Consider the following 12844-nt stretch of genomic DNA (forward strand, 5'->3'; position numbering starts at 1 on the left):
CCAGCTTCTAAAAGGGTAAAATTATCTTAGGTGAAGCTATGAGTTCTCATGCTCAAAATATCGGCCTGGATGGTGAAAAAATCTTGAGCTGCATCTTCAGCTGTGTCACAGGCCCCTGTTTCATGCAAAGCCCTGTCTTTGAGAAGCAGATGTTCAAAGCTCTTTGCATGCCTAATTCCAAGTGGTGTTACTGAGTGTTAGAAGTTTATTTGCAAATCTGGCTCCTGAACCTCTTTGCCTCAGTTTCTTGCTTGCAAGCTAAGGATGGCAACAGGGAGGTGTTGTGAGGTCTTGGATAATGGAGATTTAGACCTGGAGACAGGAGTCACGGTAGAAGCTTGAGAAGAGGTTTCCAGGAGTTATTTGCTGCCTTGTAATGACTCTGTATGAACTCTAGGGGAACAGTTTTAATTTAAAATCACAGGATGGAAAGCGGTTAGAAATTTGAATTCTTTGTTCTTTGCCAGGTCTCTGCTGAAAACCTCACTGGTCTGAAGCCAACTGTTTTTAGTCGTGTGGTTTATGATGGAGGTGTGTTTATTGGGCCAATATTTGGGGACATGCTTGCTACCTTCAATAACGAAACACAGGTGAGTTAATGTGCTGTCACACTTTCTACTAATTCACCTGCGGCGTGTAGATCCAGGAGTCTTATAGGTGTTCAGGCATCTACTTGTACCACTAAATCCTTTCAGAAATCTACTGGTTTGTGCTTTTCTATAAACCAGCCAGGTTCTACTCCCTGGTTTGTGGAGCAGGACTTTCCTCCAAGTGCTGTTGCAGGTGGGGAGAATGGTCATGGGTGATGGAAGACAATTTATCTCTTTTCAGGCTGTGGTCAAGGGCTGATATAATCTCTGGACTCTTGCCATTGCTGAGTCCTACGGTGCTGGCCACTAAATTTGGGAATGACACTGTTCATATGCAGCATTACAGCTGTTACCCTAATGGGTAAAATAAATGAGACGATGACTGTGGTACTAGTCTGTGAACTACGCAAATCCTTCAGCCTCTGTGGATCTCAATTCTTCGTGTGTGAAAAGGAAGAAAGGGGAGCTTCCTGACTGGATGAATCTGCTGGATGGACAAAAGTGTTGCAAACTCTTATCTCAGATGTTGCAGAGCAGTGCACATTGCTTTTCCAGCAAAGACTGCTGGGCACTGCAGCGATAACAGGGTGATGCTGGATGTGCTCGAAGCCCACGTGAGCAGCACTTGGGGTTAGGTCATCCTGCTTTTTTGGTAAGCCTGTTCTCCAGACATGAGGACCACCCTACTTCCAGTGCTCCATGACCTACAGTATCTCTGACATCTGTGGGGCACACATACCCTCAAATAGACCAAACGAAACAAGAACAGCAGCAGCAATCAGATTTCCTCTGTTTTTGAAGCTTTATTCTGGCTTGCTGCTAGCAACAAGTGTAAAAATGTCCCCCTAATTATTGTGTCTCTATTCGAGTAGATTACTTTGCAGCTCTGTGCTCCTTGCATTTCTTCTTGGAGACAATCTGGTTTTGTTTTTTTGCAGCGTGCTTTCCTGGTGCACTCTTAATACCTGGGAGAGAGATGAAGAGGGGTTCTTCTATAACTTATGCTTTGCCAGCTGACTTAGTATCTCAGCTGAGATATCTCCTGATATCTTTTGTTAGACAATCAAGGTCACAGCCCAGCTTTCTTGCTTCAGCATGAACAACAAGGGGGAAAAAAATAAATTAAAGGTTGCATGCTGAAAATACACATTCTGGGATTCATTCTAATTAGTCTTACAGGGTGCTTTAAACATAATAAACTCATTCCCAAGGCAGGGTAGGAAGAATTGGGGTACGGCAAGCAGAGTCTTCAACAGATAAGTGGAAGAATAGAAGCATCTGTGCTGGCACAGTCAGGCTGCTCTCGGTAGCTCAGTGTGACTGCTGGCATTGTTCTGCAGGTCTACCAGGTAGATGTAGTTCTGGAAAACACCTCTGTTCCATTCCCAGCTTTAAGGTAACCTTCTTCTCTGTCTCCAGGTGGTGGTGGTGGTGAATGATGTCCTTGCAAACTGTTCTGGTTCATGCTCTTTCCAGTTCAGCCAGGAACTGACACCCTTAGTCAGTGACGTGGAGTATTCATCAGGTAACGGGGCATTGTGTCTGAACAAAATGGCAAAAACGCCGTTCAGAGAAAAAGATCGGCCAGATGCTGATGGTTGCATGTGTATTCTTTCAGAAATTCTTGATTTTGTGGAAACTGTACTTTCTAGTAGGGCACTTTTGATCAACTACAGTACAGATGTTTTTACATTGACAGGAACATGGTAGAGGCATAAAGGGGAGATAAAAAGTGACAAGCTTGGTGCTGAAAGTGAAAAGTGGCTCTTGACTCGAGTTATTTTTCATAAAAATTTAAGGAAAAAAATAATAGCAGAACAGGGTCAGCCAGGAACAGGCTTTATGAGAGACAATGAGGTGTTGTACTTCTTAGGACGTCTTGATGAAGACGGTAAAGACTTTCAGCCGTTGGTTGAAAGTAAATCCTGGGCATTGCTCCACAAAAATTCATGAGTCATCTTGTTGATTATATTCCTTTAGATGATGGGTCCCAGGCCACAGTAGTTATCAGAGGAACTGGCTTCACTGAGGAGAAGCCAGCCCTGCAGGCTGAAGTGAACAACATGACCTGCCACATCATAACATTGAATCAAACCGAAGTGGTTTGCGAGATGGAGAGGCTGCCAGTTGGAGTCTACCAGGTGATGCTACTGGTGAGACCTTACGGCTTCGCACTCAATGCCAGCACAGCAGAAGGCGTCTTCCTAAGAGTTGAGCCAAAGCTGGTAGCTATCGAACCTCCTAGAGCTTCAGAGATTGGTAGGTCTGAACACCAGACTGACTCTAAGGGGACATCTGCTTTCTGCTTCACTTTTCATGGTGTGCTTAAATTCTGTGCTTTGACTACCAAGGTCTTCATTTGCCAAAAAAAAATAACATAATACGTCTGGACACATTGTGTGTGCAGGTGTATTTATTCCCTCAACCCAGAAGACTCTTAATGTTTCATGGCTCATCTTTCCTTATTCATTTGACACATAGCTTTGTAGTACTTGGATTCATCTGGCCTAATTGTGAAATGGCTAAACTTTGGTTCATCTCAGTCCAGTTTAAATTAATTCATATTCTGAGTGATAGAATGGAAAACTCGTCTATGTTTAGATAAAAATTGAGAAACCTAGAGAAGCTCAAACTAAATGAAAGTTCCTTCCATTCCCATTACCTCTCCTCTCCTTGAAACAAAAGAGGAACTAAAGGGCGATATATTCCATCCCTGAAGACAAGAGCTTGGAAGCTTTTCCACAGGACTCTGGAGCCAAAGGGCCCTTACGACTCTCCCATCTGCCCTGTACGTGATGCAGATGAGAGGACTTCACCTGTGAGTTCCTGAAAAGTGCCTAGCCAACTGTAGCTACGCCAAACCAAATTCTGTAAAAAGGCACCTTGTCTCTTTCTGGGAGAAAGAGTCATCTCTCAAACTCAGTGAGAAATGTGGAGAACACTCTTGACACAAGTATGACTTGTTTTTAAGCAGCTAGGAATGCATCTAGAAATGTGACCTAGATCGGCTCTGACAGTAAAAGTTATCCAAATTTTGTCTGGAAACCTCCTAGTTTCATCACTTAAGAAGCTTTGAGCTCATGCTAACAAACATTACTGAGAGCAGGAGTACTGCCCTAGGTGCAGCATGAAGCTAGCTCAACCATTTGGCCTGGAGAGCAGATTATGCCATGCTCAGCCACCTTGGATCTGGCAGAGAAAAGGAGTGATGGTCTGTGAACCAACATGTGGATGATCCATGAGATGGTCTTGGGAGAATTTAGCATTCCTAAGCTGAAAAGTGAGACATTATGGACACCTCTTTTCTTTATGTTTTGTGGACATGTATGGGAAGAAAGATATTCTAACCCTTTTCTTTCCTTTTTTTTTTTTTTTAGCTTTTCTCCAGTGGGAAGGTCATATGGTACACAAGGCTGATATTCACAGCTTTAATTCATTTAAAAAAAACAAACAAAAAAAAAAACAAACCTGAACAACAAAAATCAACAAAGATAAAAGCCAGCAATGACAGGTTTTAGTGCTTGGGCCTTGCTTCTCATTTCCCTCACTGACAATCCAGTTCTCCTCCCAATTACAGTGATCTGTCACTCATTAAAAAGAAAGCGAGTGTAATGCTATCTTACATTACATATGCCTTGAACATTTATAATTGGAAAGAATTACAGCTTCCATCTGTGTTTTTAATTTCTCCCATTTAAAATACCTCTCTTCAGCCTTATCGTAAAGTGCACATACGCAGTATTTCATTGCATATGGATATAAGTGCAGATATCAAAACTCAAGAGAGCCAGTCTCTAGATAACACACACAGAATTTGTACTCTAAATCTGAGGCTCCTTATCTGACAACTATCACGTTAGACAAGTGGCTTCAGTTTGGAGTTCTTGCTGTTTCCATCTCTGCAAACTTCACGTTACAGGAGAAAAGGCCAGGAGGCATCTTGTACTTTTTTTGCATCAGGTCCTTTTTGTCAAAATATCAGTGGTCTCAGTGGTGCCATGCTGGGAGTTCTTAACTCTACCAGAGTGGGATGCCTTTCTAGAGTTACTACCATATTCCAGCGGATGGAAGGAGCTTGCTGTTAACATACTTGATTGCTGTTGTTTGCCCGGATTTGTTGCCAGCCAGAGAAAATCTAGACTTCTCTGCTGCTTTAAAGAATTAGCAGGACATGATTCTTTAAGGAAAAGGTACAAGGGACTCTGCCATCAATGTATGATGACTTTACCACAGAAGCTTACTTACCTCACGCATGGAAAACATCATAAAAGCTCAGTTGATTTGTAGTATAGCCATACACACACATGGACATAAACACTACGTTAATAAAGTTCCTGTCTGAACTGTCTGTCTGTCCAGCCGTAGTCCTGAAACTCTGCAGTACTGATAGCTAGAGAAAACAGCTGTAAGTTTCAGGCAAAATTTCTTTTTTTTGTTGGTTTTTTTTTTGTTTGTTTGGGTTTTTTTGTTTTGTTTTTGTTTTAAATTTATCTCTGGACCACATTAAAGAGCAACATCCAGGTTAGAATTCCCACTAATGTCCATTCTTATTCTGTTTTCTAATTCTCTTTGAAATGTCCTTGAATCTTCTACTCACTTGAAAAAGCAGCGGGGCACCTTGGCTATTTGCATGGGAACTGGGTGCTGCAGAAGATCAAGTGCAAGGCTGACTTGTGTTTGATGTCCTGCATGTGACTGAAGGGGCTCAGCTCAGGCTGGCACCAAGGAGAACTGAGGCTGCCCAGTGCTTCTCAGAATCAAGCCCTCCGTGACTTTCCTGACAACTCTGCTGAGTCTCAAGCCCTGCCAAGTCCCCTTTCCAACCTAAGTTTCCTAGACACATGCTAAAGGCTTTTTTTGACAGCGGGGTGCTTGGCAGCTATTTGAACTGTGAAAGCACCTGCTGTGTTAAGCTCATTTTCCATTCTTAGTGCTTCTTCCTTCCTTCCTTATTTCATTCTTGGGCTGGGGATCTTTCTAAGGTTGAGATCACAGGCCAGACCTCGCCAGCTTAACTAAGTATGTCATTAAAAAATAAACCAAGAAACAAACCCAGCCCTCCTGTATCATGGACAAGAATTCAAATAATGGGCAAGAAGGATATTTGGTAAAAGAGAGGAAGCTGCGAAGTGGAATCAGATCACCATCAGATCAACTGAGAGACAGTACTCCCTTTTGAAATCACCTATTAATAAAAAATCCTATGCATGTTAAATTATCCATCCACATCTTGAATGTAACGAAATAATTGGTTTTGTAGGAGGATTGAGAGTGGCTCTCAGGGGGACCAATCTGGAAGGGGTAAACTTGGTGTTGTTTGGATCCCAGCCTTGCCCAATTTTGGAGGATGACCGAAATTCAACAAGAATTGAATGTAAAGTTCCCTCTCGGGTAAGAAACTGCATTTTTTGGGAGGAACAGTCAGCAGCTTATAGACCTTTCTAAGTTTTCCTGGCCTGTGCTACACCAGAGGAGGGCAAACAGCAGCCTATCAGCCAGGTCTTGGCTGTGGGACAACTTACTATGGACTCTATCTACAGTTTAGACCAGTTTAATTAACAATAGATTGGTAGATCATTTATGAAAACCTGTAAAACAGCAAAAAATACAGATTGCAAAGTCATTAGCATAAACAAAATTGGGACTTTGGACTCCAGCACGATTGCATGTCTCTGCTTTCAGTTGTCTGTTAGTAGATTAAACATGCCTGGGACAATTGCTTTTACTCACATTGTTGACCCGCTTCAGCTCCAAATCTTCTACTTTTACCTCCAGACCTTCTTTGTATGCTACCTGTGTGCTGTGCAAAAACACACCCAGGGATTGTTAGCAGCAGGGCTCTTTGCTGCGTGGCAGAATTACACCCAGGACGATGCTAGTAGTTTAAGCGTAGGGATAACTGCCTACGCCTGTGACTTACCACTGTTTAATTTAATAGTATGGATATAACAAATAAAATCTGCACAGTCTGGGATTCTTTTAAAGTTTCCAGCTCTCAGCAGATATCCCTTTAAACTCAACGTAAATGTACAGATTTGAGTAGAGTCTGCTGTATGCACAAATTTCATCAGTGCCATGTGCCTGATATTAAGCACGGGAGATGCAGAAGTATAGAGAATAACATTTTTTATCAGTGCATTCTTATCCCTGACACTTTCTTCAATTCTGTTTCTAGGGGACAGAAGATGCTGCTGTCCATGTGATGCTAGTTTTTGGGTACCAATCAACAACAGTAACCAACTTGTTCGAGTACGATCCCTCCTTAAACCCTGCTGTTGTGTCACTGAGCAGGAACAGAACCGGCATAGCAGGTGAAAAGGCTGTGGACGTGTATTGGGCATCATCTGTAGAAATGTCATCGTTGCTGATGGTGGTGGGGGAGAGGGAATTTAGGTCTATGGAGTTTGGTGATCCGATGTTGCTGTTTGTTGTTCGCTTTCAACTTGTGGCTGCTGCGCTTCCTGCTACTTCTGATGAGTCCTGGTTGTTTTATGTTGGTTTTACTCTAGCATACAGGAGATAATGAGTTGCTTGCCTTAGGCCAGTATCTATGATGTCCGCGGGATGTCAGGTGTGGTACAGTGCTCCTTTTGTGTCACATTTCTCAAACTCTGCTCTGAAATGATCCCACCCGTTCATCCCTGGTAACAGGTTCAGCCATGACAAGAGAAATGAGCTCTAGAGAGTGTCCTTTTCCAGGATCCTGAAAGGTTGATACAAAGCACATCATGTGCATCTTGAGTTGCTGAAAGCTGGAGGGAGGCAACTCTTGTCTTCCTAGTTCCTGTTTCCAAGCCAAATTGTTTCTTCCAGTTCGACCTTGTGATTTGTTACTTTAGAGTACAAGCATAGACTCATGGACTTTGTGGGGGCAAAATCCCAAGTTGACTTCATGGACTGTTTAGCATTCCTGTCTTTTGAAAGTTTCTATTTGGGGTTGGGTTTTTTTTTTTGTTTTTTTTTTTTTTTTATAAGGTTTTGGCTGGACATTGGGAATAGAAGTCATTAATGGTGAATGGTGGCCACATACAGACGAGTCTTTTAGGAAGAAGTTTCACTACATTTCTGTGTGGCAACCAGGCACCAGAATCCTAGTATCTGAGAGAGGGAGCAAGGAAGAGATGAAGAAGACAGAAATATTCTTGCTCTCTCACCCACTCTACCTCCATTCCTCCAAGGATACAATAACCTGATTTTTTTCCTCCTCTCTTTTTGTACCCTCTCCAGTGCACACCTTAACAAAGCTCCCTCCAGCACAGCAGTTTGGCTGGACTTGATGGGGATGCGAGGAGTGATGTGATAGTGATGAGATGCACTTCTTGCTGTATGCCTGGTGTCTCTTTTCCCTTCCCCAAATGCCCTTGTCATTTTCTATTACTCCAGAATGCAGAAATAAGAGAAAACGTCCTTTCTCACCTGAATATTATTCAGATACAATAGCACCAAGGGGAGTTTTTTCTAGCTGCAGCCCAGGTGCAAGGAATTCCTTAATGTTACAGTGTCTTGTGAATGGTGGTGTAGCTGAGTTCAATCTTCTATTCAGAATCTCCACGGCTTCAGTTTTAATATAATTTTCCTCCTATATAATAAAAAGAATAAATAAATTACACCACTGCCTTCCAGGCATCTAGGATTAAGCTGACAATTGACCAAGAGTCGAAAGAGTTCACGTTATTAATATATTCAATTTTGCAGCCTTTCAAACTTTCAAACTTTATTTGACTCCTTGCACGTGCAGGATTGAAAAGTACTGGCTTCAAGACCTGCTTAGAGGAGCTGGTAGCTGAGGGGAGCTTGGTACAGACTCTCCTACTTCGTGAAAGGGAGAGACACCTCCAAAGCTGAGGCTGTGGAACTGAATGGTAGCGGTGACCACGCCTGCTGCGCAGGTGATGCTAAAGCCAAGTAACCCTGGCCTCTGCTCGGGAGACAGAATTGTTACTCAGATCTGAGTTTCTAGTAAGGATGCATCAACCTGTACAAGCTAATTTTGATTAAGACAAGGTGAGAGTGTAAAGCAGATGAGCTTCTCCTATCTACCTCCCTGGGTGGCTGGGAGAACAGTGCCACGAAGAATGGGCAAAAATGAAGCTGCTCTGGGACAGCTGATCTTCACCAACTGTTCTGGAGCAACTCTATGGGTAGACAAGTGTTTTGGGCTGGCTGACTCAGGGGGCTAGTAAAGAGATATTAACTTCTTTTTCTTGCTGAATTTACGAAAAGGCTTTGTGTAGCACAGCGGTCTATGACAGCAGGGAGGTGGACTTGAAGACCACTTCTGCTGCTATTTATTCCTGCTTCTGTGCAATTGAACCCACACCCTTCAGAGGAGATGGGAGAGTGAGATTCACCTTAGATGTGTTGCATAGTCAGTGAAGAGAAATAGACAATTTTGTGGTGGGATTCATCAAAGCTCTTTTTGGATGTCTTCCTTAGAATAAGGTCAATCATGCCATAAAGGCTCTGTTTCTCTTTATTGTCTGTAGATATAACTATCTCAGTGAAAATGCCTTTATTTGGACTAATGTATACCACCCTATTTTTTTAAGTTATCTCAGGAGGAATTTAGGTTATGAAATTCCTTTCTCCATTGCCCTTGTCCTTTTCCATTACTACAGTATGCAGAAATAAAGAATCCTCTATCATCTGAATATAATCTGGCTCACAACAGAGCTGAAATGGGAGACAGAGCCATGTTTCCTGAAAACAAGGTGCTTTGGAGCACGCATGGGCATCTGGCTTTAGGTAGATTATTTAGCTGTATTATTTACATTATTTAGGCTTTAGGCAGATTATTTAACTCCTATTAAAGTTAGATGGCTCTATAGCGCTGAAAAGTGTGGTCTGGATCATTGCCAGGGATTTAGGAAAAATCAGCTCCAGTTTATGTGAGCTTTAGAAAGACTGGATTTGGCTTTTACTAGCTGCAGATATTTGTAGGACAGATATTTATGGTAAGGGGGCTTGGATCCTATCCTGAGGGTGTACCAGCTGGCTAAGAGTGGCCGTAGATGGTCCTAGCAAAGGTCATAATGTTAACATCTCAAGACAACCCTGGTGGCTGGTGACCTTATCAGGGAGGCCAAGGGTTTGAGTAGGATACAGAACCACTGTGGTCTTCAATTTTTATTTATTTTTTTTTATTTCGGGCTGATGGATATGACAGGACCTGTTCTGGCATGATGGGATTCCATGCTTTTCCTCAGACAGTGATTACGTTGCCAGAAGCACTTAAATAATTTAATCAATTTTCCTTTCTGCAGGAGGTCAGGAGCTTCAGATTGGAATATCCCAGTTTGACAGCTACCAAGGGTCAGATATCAAGGTCCAAATTGGGGGTTCATGGGCACAGATACAGGCGCAGACGGACCGGGGTGTTAATGTGATGCTTCCAGCCTTGGCTGAGGGATGGTACAATGTTTCTGTCATCATCAACGGCATTGCTTTGGCTTCAAACAGGTATGTGAATACATGTGCTTTCCTCAAAATATGAATTTCATTCTCTGTCATATCTTGTATTTTAGGGTTAATCCAAAAACAAAGGCAAGAGTTTTCACAAATTCTGTACCTAATGGTAAAATCTGCCATGTGGTATAAAATTATGAATAATTATCAAAGCATTTATTGATCTGTGGAACCCAAGTCAGCAAACTGCTAATGCTCATCAATGAACTCCCCTTGGACCAGTAGGAGGCAGGAGAGAAACATTGTAGAAAAAAATAGTTGATTTGATGAAAAATGCATATTCAAGCAATCAAAGGTATTCACAGATTCAGGTCAAATGCAGATAAATCCTGCTGTAGGAAAATAGCAGAAGTAAAGAAACATTTTTCATGAGAAAAACAAAAGCTATTTTGAAAAAATAAGAAAAATGTTTTGTTTGGAGAATTTTAAAGTTATGCTATTTCTGTCTTTTAAGGTGATACTTCAAGTTCATATCTAGGTAAACATAATATAAATTAATTAAAATATGGGGGAAAACAAACCTAAAAGTGGGATGCAACAATGCATTCACAAATAACACAGTTCTCAGCCACGCAGATCTCATCCATGGCAGCTCCTAGGGATGATCCTGAAACAACGGTACTGGGGAGAAGGGAGCTGCTTTTATTGCTCCATTCTGGGTAAACAGCATTGGTATATCTGCACCCTAAGGTGCTCGTTGCATTAATGAACTTCAGAAGGAGAAAGCCTGTGTTTGGTGGGACGACGTGCAAGGATTCATCCCATCTGATATCAGAGTCTGTTAGCAGCACCATCACTTTGTCTGCAAGGACAGAGTAGAGGGAGATGGGTCATCCCAGGAGACAACTCTGACCTCTGGAGGGCTGGATTGCAGTCTTGGGAAGGTCTCTAATGTGTCTTTTTAGGGCAGGGGGTGTTTTAGAAAGGAGGGTGATCAGTGGGATCTGTTTGGCAAAAATAACCCCTTCATTCTTACTTCTTTTGATGAGCAATTCAGTTGCACCTCATGGACTAAATTTGTCCCACAGGTTGCCACTTGATAAGACAGTGTTCCTAATAGATGTAGCTCAAATCACATGGAAAAATTTGGGTTGTGGGGTGGTCTTGTCACTATGGTGGTGAACAAAGGGGTTGTGCCAGGTCGGTGTTTGGCCTTACAGCCTAGAAGGAGTTGTAAGAAAGAATAGCACTGCAGCAGGAGAGGAAAAAAAAAAATATATATATATAAAAAAAACAACCCAAACCCTTTTCTATGTCGCTTGTGTTTTGCAGGGTTGAGCCGTTAATCCAGTACCTCTCGGAGATCTTCAGCATAGAGCCGTGTTGTGGCTCCGTTCTCGGTAAACAACGTCGGTACATCTGCAGCCACTTACGGAGGTTAAAAGGATCAAGGGCACAGTTTTCCTGCAGGAATGGAAAGGGGATCCCATTTCACATCAGTTTGAGGGTGTTTTAAATCTGTGACCCTTTATTACGCAGACATCCACTGGCAGACAGCAGAAGTTTGGAAACGTGGGATTGTAGTGAGCATCCCGCAACCTGTTTGGCTGGCTGAGGGGTCCCTGTGCTTTGAATTTGATTTCCCAAAGTGTTTGCTCATCTATCCTTGCATGTTCCCATTGGGAAAACAAAGCACACCCACACCTGACTCATCTGTGCTGTTTCCTTCAGTCATTACGCCTCCATGTTTCAAGGATTTATACGTGAATGTTAGGTGGAAAGCAGGGTACAATTGCAAATTGAAGCAAACAAAAATTTCAAGTGATCCCAAAGGAGGTGTTCATTTTTGTTAAGCTGAAAAGACAGAAAAAACCCCTTTTTTTCAATGTTAATTTTAATCAAAAGTGAAATATTTATTAATCTTATTCCAAGCTTTCAAACATTGGAAATAATTTAAGTGTGTTTCAGAGTAAAACATCACTGAACTAAACAGAAAAGTTTTACTTGAAGACTTAAAAAACAGATTTGAGTTGATTTATTGATTGATTGATTTTGTCATTTTTGCTGTAGGTGGGGGAGAGTTGAATCCCTTTAGTGAATTTTACATGAGCCCCTAGAAACACTTCTGTAGAAAACAGAAATTTTTGCGATGCAACCCCAAGTCTTCCACAGATTGCTCTCCCAGGCTCACAACACGTGTAAAGGTGCAAAATCTCAGAGGCTTTGTGGTAGCTGGTTAGTTCAATAGTTTGTGAAGTGCTCGAGCATTAGAAGATGAGAAGATGGTTGGAGCTTGGAGAGCAACGGCTATTGGTTTTGAAGATTAAGCTATGCTAAAATAAATAAATAAATTATTGCACCCTTCTCATATTTAGGGGTAAATTGAAATATAAATAAGAGCTGATTAACTCTTCGGCTGTAGTTTTATGAATGGCATAAGTTGACTTAGAATCTCTTCCCTGCAAAATGGACTAGTCCTTTCTTCAACTTATCTCTAGTCTTTTGTTGTCTCCAACGCTTGTGTAGCCATCTGGATTAAGGATTTGAGCTCATGCAAAAGGGAACCCCAGTATAATACAACTTTATTTTTCAGCCAGATCATGGGAAAAGGAAGGGCAAGGGATTAACGGATAAAGAAGTTGAAGCAAGGAAGGGCACTGGGTGTACCAGTACAGCAAACCAAAGGAAGATAGAGAGAGGCTTCAGCTGGACTCTGGGCTTGGGAGCATGGAGTTAGGCTGGGGATGCTGAAGGGTTTGCATTTTTATGATTATCACCTCCTAAAATCTAGACTGCTCCTTCTTCAGTGCTGCCTTTATTCTCAGCACCTTGGAAGGCAGTGCAGGTAC

At 42.1% G+C, this 12844-nt stretch overlaps 1 protein-coding gene across 1 annotated transcript in view; it reads left to right on the top strand.

The window, feature by feature from the left end:
- The window catches only part of PKHD1 (PKHD1 ciliary IPT domain containing fibrocystin/polyductin), a 269755-nt gene that overhangs the window by 33073 nt on the left and 223838 nt on the right, over nucleotides 1-12844 (top strand). Inside the window, exons 24-30 of the mRNA XM_086744158.1 lie at nucleotides 468-590; nucleotides 2010-2115; nucleotides 2571-2849; nucleotides 5851-5981; nucleotides 6766-6901; nucleotides 9854-10049; nucleotides 11328-11395. Coding sequence (XP_086600284.1) covers nucleotides 468-590; nucleotides 2010-2115; nucleotides 2571-2849; nucleotides 5851-5981; nucleotides 6766-6901; nucleotides 9854-10049; nucleotides 11328-11395 — 1039 coding nt within the window. The remainder of the gene's footprint in view (nucleotides 1-467; nucleotides 591-2009; nucleotides 2116-2570; nucleotides 2850-5850; nucleotides 5982-6765; nucleotides 6902-9853; nucleotides 10050-11327; nucleotides 11396-12844) is intronic.

The sequence above is a fragment of the Chlamydotis macqueenii genome, chromosome 3 (assembly GCF_036417535.1).
Source record: "Chlamydotis macqueenii isolate bChlMac1 chromosome 3, bChlMac1.mat, whole genome shotgun sequence".
In the NCBI taxonomy this organism is placed as follows: Eukaryota; Metazoa; Chordata; class Aves; order Otidiformes; family Otididae; genus Chlamydotis; species Chlamydotis macqueenii.